The following is a 14,781-nucleotide window of genomic DNA, read 5'->3' as shown; positions in this document are numbered from 1 at the left end:
ACAAAAGAACAAGGTTCTCTTGTGCTGATGGAGCTGGGTCACTATTTCCAAAGACATGGGAGCAGAGAGAGAGAGGGAGGAAGGGAGGGAGGAAGAGAGGGAGGGAGGGGGCCGGGTGGCGGGGGGAGAGTCAGAGAGAGAGAGAGAGAAAGAGAGAAAGAGAGAGTGAGTCTATTTAAGACTTCAGTTTTTGTCTGGGGATGGGGAGGTGGTCCCTCTTTTCCCCGTGGAAACCACATGCTGATGTGCTATTAGGTTCACACCCACTTTTTAATATTACATCAGTCTGAGGCCGGAAATGTGAAAGCCAGCAGGCTGCTCACAATGTGAGCTGGCCACATCCTACATACATGTCAGCTCAGATGCTGTCTATTTAACTGTCGTGCATTTGATTAAAAACCAGCTTGTGTCCTTTCTGTTGCCTTTAAAAGTTTTCTGAAATACTTTTCTGAGTTGCATATTACTTAGAGATATTTTCTCCTCTTTTGCATCCAGTGTTTGTTTACATTGGCTGTGATTCTGATCTTGGGTTGAAAGCTAGGGAAGTTGCTTATAGGGGTTTTCAGGATTTCTGACTATGAAATGCAAGGAAATTGCATAATGTTGCAGCATTTCCTCTTCTTGTTGCTTGCTTGTTACCCAAAATACAGTAGTTCCTTCTAGAAGCTTGCAGGAATTTGGCAGGTCCTACCCTCTGATGGTCTATTGTGGTCTAGAGAGTCAATGTTATCCTGATTTGAGGTTGAATTTTTCATGAGGTCAAACAACAAAGCTTCCTGAATTATAACTATGGCAACAGTGTTTATATAACGCAAATCAAAGTCCCATGGGGGAGGAGGAGCACCCACAACAACCAGTGTTAGTAACCCCAGAAACATTATGCTCATGCTAAATTCAACAGGACCAAAAACAAGTTAAAATACATGGCCTTACCCTTTCTCTGGATGTGTGTGTAACCTACCACCTGCATGCTCCAGAAAGAGCTGTTTTCACCTTTTCCTTTGATATTATATCAGCTTAATTTGAGATTTGTCACAGGAAAGTACAGTAAGTGCCAGCAACACTCAAAAGGTGAACCTATCACTGTAAGGATAATTTACTCATCAAGATCATTATGACTCGTTTCTGACCCACTGAGAAAGACTGAGACAAAAGAATGTGTAGCTTTTGTCTTAAGCTCCTTGTCCCTCAACGGGAGCGATTTTTTGGACACTGACTATATGCCCAGCACTGTTAAGTGCCCCATAGAAGTATAAGACAGAACTAGCCACCAGGGATTTATTTGGAGATTAGAAATAATAGAAAATGAAAAATTGTGTTTGGAAGTATTAAATTTTATAGACTAGACTGTTAGAGCCTTGAGCAGTCAAAGAAGGGAAGTATTAGGGTAGCCTGCAGCCATCAAGTACGTAGGAAATTTTTGTGGACGTAGAAGGAATGGAAGCAACATTTTTTAGCACTTTTAGGCGCTGCAAGACTATTTGTAATTCTCCTAATACCCTCACAAGATATTGTCACTTAGCTCTACTTTGCAATGAGAAAATAGATTCAGAAATGTTAAATAATCATGTGAAGGCACATAGCAAAAAAGTAATTGAACCAAGGCCCAACTGCCAGATCTTCAGAGGCCACTGCACAATCTGCACCACCCTGCTTCACCTCACCCAAATCCATTATCCCCTCTTCTGGAATCCACTAGTGCCGGTGAAAGGACAGGTTAATAATAATTAAACCTCAAATGAAGTTGAATTTATCAGCCCGGCAATGCTCAGGGCTGCCTTCTAGATGAAATGGTGCTTAGTCCTGTGTGTCAGAATGACATTCAGCCATCCTCCCTGCTTTAGTGGACCATGAAGAGCCCTTCATTGTCGTTATTTATATCCAGTGGAAATTGCCTTCCTTGGACTCCACCTTCACTTTCATCTCCATTCAGAATAGTGTCTTCCCTTTCTTTCACATGACAGCCCTATGAGCATTTGAAGACTGGTATTGTGATGTCTTGTAGGCTTCTCTTCTCTAGCTAGAGCTGTGGTTTAGGAAAATATATCCTGTAGGAGCAATGTGTATGACAGATTGGAGCAGAGAGAGAGACGGTGGAGTCAGCAAGACCAGGGAAAAGACCAGTGTCAAGGTCCAGATGAGAAGACAAAACCTGACCTAGCTTAGTAGAAAAAGAAATGCGGATGAGGAATAGATTCAAGATATTTAATGATGAAATCGATCAATCTTGGAGCCAACTGGCTATGTGAGACGGAAGGGAGAACTCAAGGATAACATGAATATACTGTTTTCTTTCCCATTCTACTTTGTTGCATATTTTTCTTTGTTTCTCATTTTAGAGTTCCCTGTGAAGCTTAAGTAGGCTTTTCACTCATGAGCTTTTTTGTATTTGGTGTGACTCTTGGCTATAAGCAACAGAAACAACTAAAAAAAGGATGTTGTTGGTTCATTCTTGGAAAGAGCAAGGATGACCTTCAGATGCATTTAGATTAAAGGACTCGAACAATGCCATTGAAATCTAGTCTCCGTTATCCTGGCTCTACTTTCCTTTGACCTGTTTTACTCAGGCTTTGCCTATATGGTGACAGAGTTGGCCACAAAAGTTTTAGGTGTGTTTTTGTGTTTTCTATTCTCCGAGCAGCACAGTAATGTCTCATTTCCAGTAGTCATTATAAAAAGTATTAGAAACAAGTATTGTTAACTATTTCTAACCTGGGGCAACAAAGTCTGAATCACATGGCCAAACCTGAAGATGGAATTGGGATTACCCCTAACTTCCCCACCCCCACCCCCCCAAAATAGAGAAAACCCACCATGGACTTGGCAAGAAGGGCTCCCCAAGGAAAATGAGGGTGGTATCCTTAGGAAAGGAGAAACATGGATGCCGAGCAGAGTCGCAGCACGTGTCCAGAACACTGTGTCTCCCCACCCCCGAGGAATTATACAAGAGGTAAGCCCTTTATATTCTTAGGTACAAAGCAGCAGGCAGTGCCTGAACTCATGAAAAAGAAAGTTTATTTTTCTGTCTATGCTCATCATCATAAACATATTGAACAGCAAGCAGTCATTTACCTGCATGCTGGTGCATTGGTATGCAAGAGGTCAGGCTTTAGGGTCCGTCAAAAACACTCTATCCAGTTGGCTTTAGGAAAACAGCCATTTGGTCACTTTTTGCTGGGCCATTTTCCAAGAGATTCTCTGATCCCTAAGATGCCTATTGTGCATAGGGGAGGGGAAACTCAGTACCTTGAGGTCCAATAACTCCTTCCTTAGCTTTCATTTCAGAATTCCCTGGTGACATCTGGACTCTGAAACTGTTAGCTTTTGTTGTCACCTGTTGGGTGTAGGGCTAACTTTCAGCATAATGACTACTATGTGAGGGATTTTGATAGCCTTGAGTTAAGCCAAAAAAGATAAATCTGCTTTATATTGTGTCATAATTAAGCCAGAGATATGTATTTCTATTATTTTCTAAGGTAAAGATTCCAAGAGAATTTGCTTGATGCTTGGAAGAATGAAATATAATCACCAAGAAATAATAGATCTGGCTTACCTTTTCTGTCTGGTCAGTGTACCAATGCACTGTCCCCCATCAACTCCAACATGGGTTTTGTTTTGTTTTAAATTTCAGTCTCTCTTTTATTTCTCTACTCAAAAACAATAGGTCATTGGGAAGAGCCATCAGATATATTTTTATTGGCTTCACTTTCCAGAGCTCCTCCCTCAGACAGCAAATGCAATACGAGTAGCAGTAGAAAGGGCAAGCCAAAGGGAGTGTTGCTAGGTGAGAAATGGAAAAGCAACAACAGCCATTTCATTTCCATTCTCTCGAGCATGTTTTGTCACTCTGGCTTGGTGATGAGAGGCACATCTCTCTTGAGAGGAGGAGGACCAATACCTAGTTCCCAAGCTCTGGCCCGGCCCTTCCGGTTAAGACACATCCTTATTTACTCCAAGCTGTTCAAATTGGTTTTATCCCCACATGCTTAAGATTCAAAAGTTCCTTCTTGAAAGCTTTTCCAAGTGTGGCTAGTGGCCCACCATGAGAAGAGAGGATATCTGTGATCCAAAAATTCATGTGCATTGCTGGACGATGTTCCACAGACCAAGAATGTCTCATTAGTAACTTCTCAGGGGCGTTACTAAAAGTTCCTAAGTTCAGTTTGCTGAGTAGTTGAATGTGGTGCTCTACTGAGAAATCCGTCTGCCACACAATCCCTGACAACATTGGCCAGCTTGTCTTGTATGTGCTCAGTTTTCAGGAATGATATTTTTTAGGCATCCCAAAGTCTCTCAAGCTGGTTGTGGTGATTTTCAATTACTACTAAATTTATTAATTGAAAGTTTGTAGAATAACTTTTTTTTAAAATTAGGTGGAAATTTTATTCTTACATAATGACTACATTGTTGCCATTTTAATTACTGCTTAGCTTTGTTTGAGTTTGTTAATCACCAAGCCATTTTTTTCCCTGGGGAGCAGGACTGGATAGGAAAGTTGTATGAAGTGATTGAGTACAGACGCTAATCTAAAGAGCTCGGCCACTTGCTAGATTTGTAACCGCTGGAAAGTTATTTCACCTACATGATGCTATGAAGTACAAGCAGTGGTAGTGCCCTATAGTCTTGCAGATGAAATAAAATAATGTAAATGATTAACATGGTGCCTGGCACATAATTAGTGGTAAAAAAGTAGTTGGCGGTGGGTAGTTACTTTTATGTTTGATTTCTGTTTGAAAACAAAACAAAATTGAGAATCCACTGCTCTACAACTTGACTTTATCTTATTGCCTTTAGTCCTTAATTAGTTTCGGTTGGTTAAATTACAGTGCTAATGAGACCAGTGTCACTGAATCCCTCAAGGTACTTTCCCATGCTTAACTATTTATCCCATAGGGAATAAGCATGAAGAGAAGGAAGGAGGAGGTGATGGTGATGGCGATGGTGAGGTGATGAAAGTTAATCTTTATGAATGCTCTGTGGGCCATAGAATTTGCTTTGTGTTAAATTTTTTATATCTATTTTATCTATTATGCTTTCTTTTTCATTTAATTTCTACAACAGCCTCAACAGGTAGGGAATATTAGTATCCTTATTTTACAGCTGGCAAGACCAAGGTTTAGAGATGTTAAGTGATTGGACTGGTAGAGCTGGACTTTGAACCTAAGCAACAGATTAGTATAAATAGAGAAACAATTCAAAAGAGCAAGTCCGAGTGTTGGTGGGTCCATTGTATTACACAGAGAAGAGGCAGAATGATATCTGATGGTGTAGTAATTTAAGTTGTGGGTATGTAGTTCTGTTTTGTATGTCTCCACATTGGCATGTTAGGAGAACAGCCAAGTGGAAGGGGTTTAGATATTCCAGGCTACTTGGAAGAGACCTCAGAGATACAGAGCTTAGGTGTGAGTTCAAGTGCAGTTTAGATAGGAGCAGTAGTTTTAAATAAATTTGCCTATGAATTTATTTCTCCAACACCTTCATTTTGTGCAGATTTGGATCCAAAGTGTGGTGTGACCAAGTACTAATGCAGCTGAGAGAAAGTGAGATTGCTTTGTCTAATTATTGCTTTACTTATGCTTTTAATTTACAAGTTAAGAAATTCCTCTCTGTATTTTCTTATTAAGGCCTGGATAATGGTAATAAAGGTTACCGTTAGAAAAATTCTAGGAATTTAAATGATTCTGTAGTCTCTCTTAATTCTCTAGGGACATATAAATTGAGTTGGCTCAACAGTGAACAGAATTTATTGCAAAATCACATTTTAGTGCAGAGGAAGCATATGAAGGCTTTCCTCACCCTCCTTTGATTTATTAAATTGCACTCCCACTGTAGCTTCTGGGTGAGGACTCATAGAATTACTGTGCTCTATGATCTCTATCAAAGACCCACTTTCCTGCCCATTGTTTATCTTCAGGTTCAAGCCCTGTGATTCAGAGAGAATATGGAGTGTTACTTCTTTGTTAGATGCCAGTTTGTTGCATAGGTTAGTGATAAACGCTTTAGGTTGGAATCAGAAGGCCGTTCCCAGTTTTATTTTCTCTCTGACTCGTGACAAATTCTTTCCTCCAGTGACTTACCTTAGCTGCCCAGGACAGCTCATTACCTTTATCACCATCATCACCATCATCATCATCATCATCATCATCATCATCATCATCATCATCATGTCTTTCTTATTATGTGGTTAGTGGTTAAGAGCTTAGGCTCTGGAGACAGATTGTAGGAAGGAGTTCATGTCTGGATTCTGACCAATTCTAGCTACCTGACCTTGGGCAAGTGACCTGACTTCCTTAAGGCTTCAGTTTTCTCATCTGTATGATGGGAATAATTAGGTTTAACTAAACAAGATGGTGCATATTCAGTGCTTGGCATGGTCTCTGACGCATAACTAGGCTTTTGTCATCATCGTTTTCATTATTATTGCTCTTGTAATTATTCCATAATGACTCTCAGATGGACCCTGATAAGATAAACACGTGTAATTCCTATTCTCTAGAAGCATACACTTGAAAACAAACATTTATTGGCATGGATATTTAATAAAACTTCACATACAGTGTTCAGCAGAACCTAGAGCATACCTATATCAAAGTTTATAAAGCCAGAAGACTAAGAAACTTTAGCGCGGCCAGGTCTTCGAGTACCCTGGCTAAGAAGGATGAACTATGGCTTAAGTTGGGTTGTAGAGAAGGTATGTTAACTGATTCAGTCTTCCTGGGAACCATAATTCAGGCATTGTTTAGTGACTCATGTCCCCTTGAATTGATCCTGGAGAGTTGTGTCCTGTCCTTCCAAGACAAATGCTCTGGAGGCACTTATTTGAAAGCATGTAAATGTAAGATAACTCTGCCGATCATAAGACAGAAGTCACGGCCAGAGACCTTTCATTTCAGGAAATTGCACTTACCTCTGAACTTCATTCTGACACAAGTGGGCAACCATGATTTCTGTGGAAGAAGGTTTCCCCAGAAAAACTGACTCTTTGCCTCTGCCAGTATGTAAGGTATTTATGAACCACAGACGACTGGAGTGGCTCGGTGTTGTGTGCATTTGCCACTGCCTGGAAATGTAAAAGAGGATTGTAACATTCCTGTAAAGGCAAGATTGAATAGTAGTATGCAGTTCTACCAGTTCTCTGTCCTTGGACAAACTGTGTAACCTCTTTGGGCTTCAGGTTCCACATCTGTAGAATGAGAATAACACTAGTATCTAAACCATAAGGTAATTTCAAGGATTAGATGATATCATGTATGGTACTGGTAAATGTTCCATAAAGAAAGCCATTCCTTCTTAGTGCTGTTGTCCTCACCTAATTCATGATAAGAGGGTTCCACCTTCTTCCCATGTACCATCTGGCCTTTGTGAAGCTGCTCCCAGACCCTGAGCCTTCCCAGTTGGGCCTTGTAGTCACACACTGCTGTTGGGCATGGTTTATTAGCTTCATTTCAAAACTCATTCTCTTTGGCTCATTTACCCAAACCAGGCAGAGATTAATGGCCTGGCCGCAGAGGATCGGGTGACACATGTGTCTGGTGCCTTTGGCTCATTGATCACACCTTTCCAATTTGGAGAATGCTTGGGTGTTCCAGGCAGGGACCTCCTGAGACCCAGGAAGCCTAGAAGGAAAATAATTTGGTTCAAACTCACTTTCTATTAAAGAAGGGCTGAAAGCCCTGCATTTTGCCATTCCTTCCAGATTTTGCCATTTATAAATAAGAGCAAGTTTCTCTGGGATAGGATGTTTGAATTTAATGGGAAGAATGAAGTGATCAGGGATGGCTGAAAAAACTACTTGCCAAAATGCAGTCTCTTCCCCTGCACTTTCCTTACCCAGCTTTCCAAGGTTTGTAAATACTAGTCACCGTGGATCACTGGTTTTAGCTATTATGTTCGAGGCTACTCATTTCTCTCACAGGTCACAAGAATGACATCTCTGCCCCTCTGCCCCGTCCTCATCTCCTGCCTTGCACCAATGCCAACCGCACTGGCCTTCCTCCTTCCGAAAGGCCATGGCTTTTTCATCTCAAAAAAGTGCACTTGTGGTTGGCATTGGCCCTAAGTCTTCCCAAGGAGGTCCTCTTTGATCATTCAGGTCTCATGCAAATGTCACCTCTTCAGGGAAGCTTTTCCCCACATTATGTCCACAGTAGCCTCTTTTATTTTCTCCACTGTACTTATCAATATTTGAATATCATATTTATATATCTGTTTATTTCTGTTCTCTTCCGTAGTAGGCAGATTCAGGAAAGCAGAGATCATAGCCATTGTGTTTATCCATATTCCCAGCACCTAGAACATTGCCTGGTCATTATAAGCACACAGTAAATACTTGTGAAATGCATAAATGAATAAACAAATTAGTGAATTGCAAGTAACTTCAGAAGTTACCCATTTAAGAGGTCTTTAAACTTTCAAAGCTAGTATGCCCTTATTTGATAGTCATATGGATAAAGCCAGTACAAACGAAGGGAAGGAGGACATTTAGATACTCAGAATCTTAGCTTCTCTCCCAGCCTCTTTGGCATCCTTGTACAAGTGCTGTGAGGTTCAATTAGAAAACCATTGTCTACTTAAAATTCTCCACTTATATCCATGTTGGAGGTACTGCCAGGGGAGAGTGGGCATCTGTGTTCCCTCTGATACAGAGAGAATATCTTTTCCAAGGAATACAAGTTTTTGAAATACAGATCTACTAATGAGGAAATTGATTTTTTTTTAGAGGGGGAGTAACATTTAGCTTACTTAGGGTACAAAGCTAGTATTTCCTATCATCAAATCTATTGCAGATATTCATTCATCTACAGTTACTGGGTTTAGCTCAAAGGCTATACCAAAGCAGGTAATGAGGTGAATTTGGCTTGTGGACCATACTTTGCCAATTCCTGATATGCCGACACTATTAAAATAAAGCCTTTACTTTAGAAAAAAATCAGTGCCTAAATCTTTCTTTGGCAGTTATGATTCTATAGGTATGAAAAGGCCTAATAGGGTGAAGCAGGTCATTATAACTTAAAAAAAAAAAAAGATACAGCACATGATTCTGATGACCACTATTGGTTGAGAACCACTTATTTAATCTTTAGGGAAACTGAGCCAAGAATCTCTGAAAAGAGAGCCATGAAACCCTAAAAGGGATTTTCTCCTGCTAGGGATATTATACCTGTATTTTGAGAAGTTATTGCATTTTGAATTTTATCAGCAAATAATTTGTAGAAAGTTTTTTTTTTACTCTTGTTATACAAGTACCTACATAATATCATTGATTTTTGCCTCCTGGCCCACAAAGCCTTAAAATATTTACTGTCTGACCCTTTATAGGAAAAGCTTGCCAACTCTTGCAATATGTCAATATCTGTTTTTAATATAGGACACTTTCCCTTTTTCTGGATGGGGGCACTTTTTCTTTTATGATTTCTGTAAGTCATTTAAGGAGTTTCTATTGTAAAAGTAATATATTCTTATAAAATTAAAAATTTCAAAAGTCTGTAAGGTAAAGAATGACTGGTCCCAATCCCCAGTGTTAACACTTAACAGTTTGTAATGTTTCTTTGTCCTGAATTTGCCGCTTACTAGCTGTGAGGCCTTAGTTAACGTTTCTAAATCTCAAACTTTCCATTTGTCAAACAATGATAATAACAGTTCCTACCCACCAGAAATGTTGTGTGGATAATTTGAGATAATTCATGTGAATTGCTTAGCACATTGCCTGGTACACAGTTAATGCTTAATGATTTATAACTAATGTAAAATATTTTCTCCTTTTTAACTTTACATACACACATAGTTTGTTTTTATTAAAAGAAGGAATATGATATTTTTATAATAAAGTTCCATACATGATTCTAATGTAAATACACTTAAGAACAGCTGAGAAGTAGAGGATTATAGAAGGGATTCATATTTGGCGGCTAGAAATTGCCTTTCATCTTATAGTGCAAACTAGGAGAAATGGGAAGATAATGATTTTCTTCACTGAACCTGTAGGGTGGTGTAAAGTACACACAAGTAAATGTTTATTTCTATTTTCTAGGTCTACAACTCGAACAAAGACAATCAGAGCGAAGGGAGTAAGTATGGTGCTTGTGTAATTGTCTACTGCTGGGGTTGGGATTGGGCTATGAGAAGTTGCTACTCAGGGGAAGAGCCACCAGGAGGTGCTGTGGGCATGTTGGGTCTGCCCCCATTTTCCCCAGCAGCCTGAGACACTTCCACCCTGACTTACCACATCAGTGACTCCAGGACATTCAGTGAGCCTGACTGCAGGGCTGTAATGACACTTAGCATTATGTAACTCTTAACACTTTACAAAACATTTTCATGTACATTATCTCAGTTAATCCTAGGTCATCTTAAGAATGTAGCTCCAATCATCACTTAAAAGTCACTTAATCCATTAATACCCTGCTCCCCAAGAGCCCAGTCCCGTGATAAAGCCAGAGTTGACTTTGCTTCCGACATAGTCTTGCTCAAAGGACTGGAGAGGCAGTAACTATCTTAGTGATCACTTAGTAACTGTGTGCTGTTGCCTCTTTAGAGAGAGGACCGAGTAAAGATGGTGAGCTCTGTAATAATCTTCTTTGAGGGCAGTGACCGTGGGCAGCCTCTGTAGAATATACAGGACGTTTTCCCTGCTGCTGGCTCTGAGCACTCTGGTTAATCATGATTTCCAAGGGCACCTTCAACCTTGTAGAGATGAGGAGATTAAAATAAAACTGCTACTGCTAGAGCGTTTGGGCTGATTATCTCCTTGGTGCATAGGAGAAAAAACAAATTCCTTCTAGATTGCTACACGAGTACAAAGGAAATCCTGTCCCCTTGACTTAGATTTGCTTTGTAAAATCTGCTTGGAAAAAAATGCAAAGATAGCCCTACTATGAGTTCCAGTCATGTCAGAAAAATTAGTTAAACAGTGCTTCTCTGGACAAAAGGAAGATAAGCTATTTTGTGTGTGTGTGTCTATGTGTGTGTCTGTGTGTGTGTGTCTGTCTGTCTGTCTGTGAAATCCAAAGAAAATTTGTGTGTGTGTGTGTGTGTCTGTCTGTCTGTCTATGAAATCCCTTATAAGACACAGATTTTTCTTCTTGCATTCTTTCAGAAATAGAAATTTACCAGGAGTTTTACATGAGATATTGAATAATTTGGAATGGTTGCTTTCATAGGTTAAGAGTCCTTTAGGAGAAGGAAAAAAATGTTTCTTCATTTTTTTTCTTCCTCTCAAGAATTGAACAGGGAAATTTTTTTAAAGTAAATATTCAGGGAAGCAAAGAAATCATTATCCTCCCACTGTGTATCAGTGGTACAGTTTTAGAATATCTGAAATCAACTCCAACTAACTCGGGCTAAAATAACAATAGCAAAAACAATAGTATTAATTATGAAGGAATATGGAAGGTGGTAGGGTAACTCACAGTAAGGCAAGAAGAACTAAAGAACCAGGCCTGAAAATATACTAGCTCTAGAGACCCAGGAACCAATGAGAAAGAGTCTTTTTGATATTTGCAGGATGATAAAACTCTAAACTGTTTTTAGTCCTTGCCTCACTCTTCTGAAAATTCAGATTTCCAGAAAAGAGCATTAAGTTGGTATAGCTTTGACCCACCAAGGGGAAAACAAGATACCTCGATTGACAGTTTCAAGCATACTGCATAAAATGGGATCAGAGTAGTTTGCCAGAGGGAAATCAGAGAACTCACCAGGATTAGAGAGGCTAGATGCCAAGCAGGCTAAAGTAACAGATGCCCATACTATGCCCCAACCTGGGACACACTACTTCTGAGGACCCAAGACCTATGGGGGGTGAGAAGCATATGAATGGAGACCTGACCTGAAATTTTCTTATAACTGTGATCTTATGAACCAGCTTTTCTCTCCTTGAGATAAGTGCCAATAAATTTGAAAGATGACCCTGATTTTATTGGTGGGCATGCCAACTAGTTCCATCATTCTGTAAGGCCTTTTGGGAATATGTGAAAAGTGAATATCCTTTAACCCAATATTTTATCCTAAAGGAATAGACTAGAGCACAAAGATGTTTGTGCAACAAAGTTCACCGAAGTATTGGTAATAATGGTAAAGAATTGGAGACAATGTAAATGCCCAATAGGAAACTGATTTAAAATGTCGTAGAGTACTATGTAGCCTTTAAAAAGAATAAGAGAGATCTAGGTGTATTTGTAGAAATGATGCCCACAGTATATTGTTGAGTTTTTAAAAAATCAGGTTAGAGAACAGTGCATTTAATAAAATAACTTAATTCATCTAGATATATTGATAGAAAAAAAGTCTGGAAATACATTTTTTATCAAACTGTTTATCAGGGTAGAACGTGGATTATTGGGATGAACTGACCTTATACTTTAAATACTTCTCTATGCTTTGCATTGCCTACAGTGAGGATATATTTTACAATGATAGCTACAAATAGGTGGAATTTATTGACCACTTAACTCTGTTTTGGAATGTTTTATGCACATTAGTTCATTTAATGCTTGCAACACTGTGAGATAAGTGTTTTTGACCTATTTTGTAGACTAGGAAGTTGAGAATAGTAGACTCAGGGGACACAATTTAATCTGAGTTCTAACTCTAAAGGTTCTACTGTTAACCACAAGGATATTCTACCTCCCTAAGAAAAGAACAATACAAAAAGTTCCATTTTGGAAAACAGACATTTATACCATTTTGCTTTGGCATCCTGTTATTCAGAGTATAGAGAGTTGGCTGCCCTGAGTCTGTAATGATTCTTCAATTGCTTACACTTTCAGTTAGCAAGCAGGAGAGAAAAAGATGGGTTAAAACATAGGGGCTACTTTTCCAGGAGTAGTTTAGATAGAAATTATGTTTCCAGGTTTTTAAGATAGCCTGACCACTGATTTCCAAGCTGGCAAACCCAGGGTGGTGTTCTGGGTTGGTGCTTCCTCACCTCCTCTGGCATCAGGACCGTTTTTCATGCCATACAGTGCCTTAGCTGCCCTTCCCCTCCAAAGTGGTGGTATTTTTAGTATCTCTTGGTCGCAGTAATTTGCAGTCTCACCCCACACCCACCCACAGGGCTTAACTGCCACAGGTGGCACTCTTGCTCAGGCTCTGAATTGTTCTGCAACTCTATTTATACCACAATCAAAACTCTTTTAAAGTTAAGAAATCAATCTGATATGAATTTAAGAGTGGGGTACTGCTTTCTTCACCTTTAATATCTAAATACCAAATGTCTAGCATTCTCTTTCTGGAAAATGTTTTGGTGGGAATCTGAATGCCAGCATTTTATCAGAGCCAGAATGAACAGGTAGCAGAAGGAAGTTCCTCTGGGGGCATTTCTGAATTTGTTGCTTTCATCTTGAAATTTCTCTCAGGATGTATAGTGCCTGTGGGGTATAAGACAGGGTCATAATTAAGGTCTATCAGTTGCTGGTATTTTCCAAATGTCTCTGTTGCCAGAGAGAGGATGGCAGCAGATTAATCCATGCTCATTTCATTGCAGAGACTTTTTCCTCTCCTCCTCTATTCTCTATTTCGATCTCAGCTATAGAGGGATTGAATTAATCATACTCCTCCATCGGTGGCATGTTATCATCACAGGCCTCTCCATTCATTCATTTTCATTCTTTTCCTGACTCCCTTTCCTCCTCTATAGGCCACTATTTTAATGTGTACTTCTAAACTCTCTTCTCGGACAATGTGTATCTTTTATCTCATTCTGTTTCTTACTTTGCTCCCTCAGTATTGTGTTAGGAGCCATGTAATTTCTTCTGTCTGCTTCTAGACTGTGGTTTCTGTTTGCCACATACTCCATGGTATTGAACAATGTGTCTCAGTTTTTGCAAAGATGCGCTCCACCGCCTCATCACTACTAACGACACCACAATGAGTATCTCCATATGTGCCCCTGAATGAGCAGTTCTTAAGGTTCTACCTATGAGGAGACTTGCTGGTCAACCAAAGGGTGTGCATATACTGAGTTTGAGGGAGGGCTCCATGTTCTTCTCCTGAGTGTTCTGTCCACAGTCCCACCAGCCCTACGTGAGGATTTCTCCATTCCTGCCAGCTCTTGCCATTATCAAGCTTTCTAATTTTTTTGTAAGTCTTATAAAATGATAGCTTGTTTTAATTTATATTTCTCTAATGATGAGTTTGAGCATATTTTCATATGCCTGTTTATTAGGTTTTCTCTTCTGTTTCTTTTTTTTTTTTTTGCCAGTTTATGTCCTTTGCCCATTTTTATCTTGCAATTGCCATCTTTTCCTTGTTTATTTGTAAAGTTCCTTCTGTAGTCTAGATATTAATCCCTTGTTAGTTGTAGATTTTTAAAATGTGTCTTTCCATCTTGTCATCTGTCTGTTAATATTATGTATGATATCCTTCCTTTGAGTATAAGGCCTTACTTTTTATATATTTAAATTCGTCTTTTCTTTTTTGCATTCTAGTTTATGATTTTCAAGTAATGTTGTAAAGAATGCCTTTCTGATCCATGTCACAGAGATGTGCACCTACATTTTTTTTTATTGGCTTCATGATTTGTCTAGCAAATATCTACCATTGTATATGGTGTTTCATGAAGATCCATTTTATTTTTATCCATATGAAGAGTCATTTTTCCTACCAACATCTACTGAACTGTCCATTCTCTCTCCCTTCGACTTCTGCTGCCAGCTTTATTGTACATTAGGTTTGTATATATGTGCTCTGTCTCTCAGCTATTTATCTCCTTGGTCTGTCTGTTCTTGTGCTCATTCTTTTCTGGTTTTAATATGATGACTTTGAAGCAAGTCTTAATATCTGCTA

General features: G+C 39.3%; 1 protein-coding gene across 1 annotated transcript in view; it reads left to right on the top strand.

The window, feature by feature from the left end:
* Positions 1-14,781, top strand: part of ARHGAP26 (Rho GTPase activating protein 26) — a 385,346-nt gene that overhangs the window by 189,627 nt on the left and 180,938 nt on the right. The window contains exon 12 of the mRNA XM_015597932.2: positions 10,031-10,067. Coding sequence (XP_015453418.1) covers positions 10,031-10,067 — 37 coding nt within the window. The remainder of the gene's footprint in view (positions 1-10,030; positions 10,068-14,781) is intronic.

The sequence above is a fragment of the Pteropus alecto genome, unplaced genomic scaffold (assembly GCF_000325575.1).
Source record: "Pteropus alecto unplaced genomic scaffold, ASM32557v1 scaffold78, whole genome shotgun sequence".
NCBI lineage: Eukaryota > Metazoa > Chordata > Mammalia > Chiroptera > Pteropodidae > Pteropus > Pteropus alecto.
This window is presented reverse-complemented; position numbering and strand designations above follow the sequence as displayed.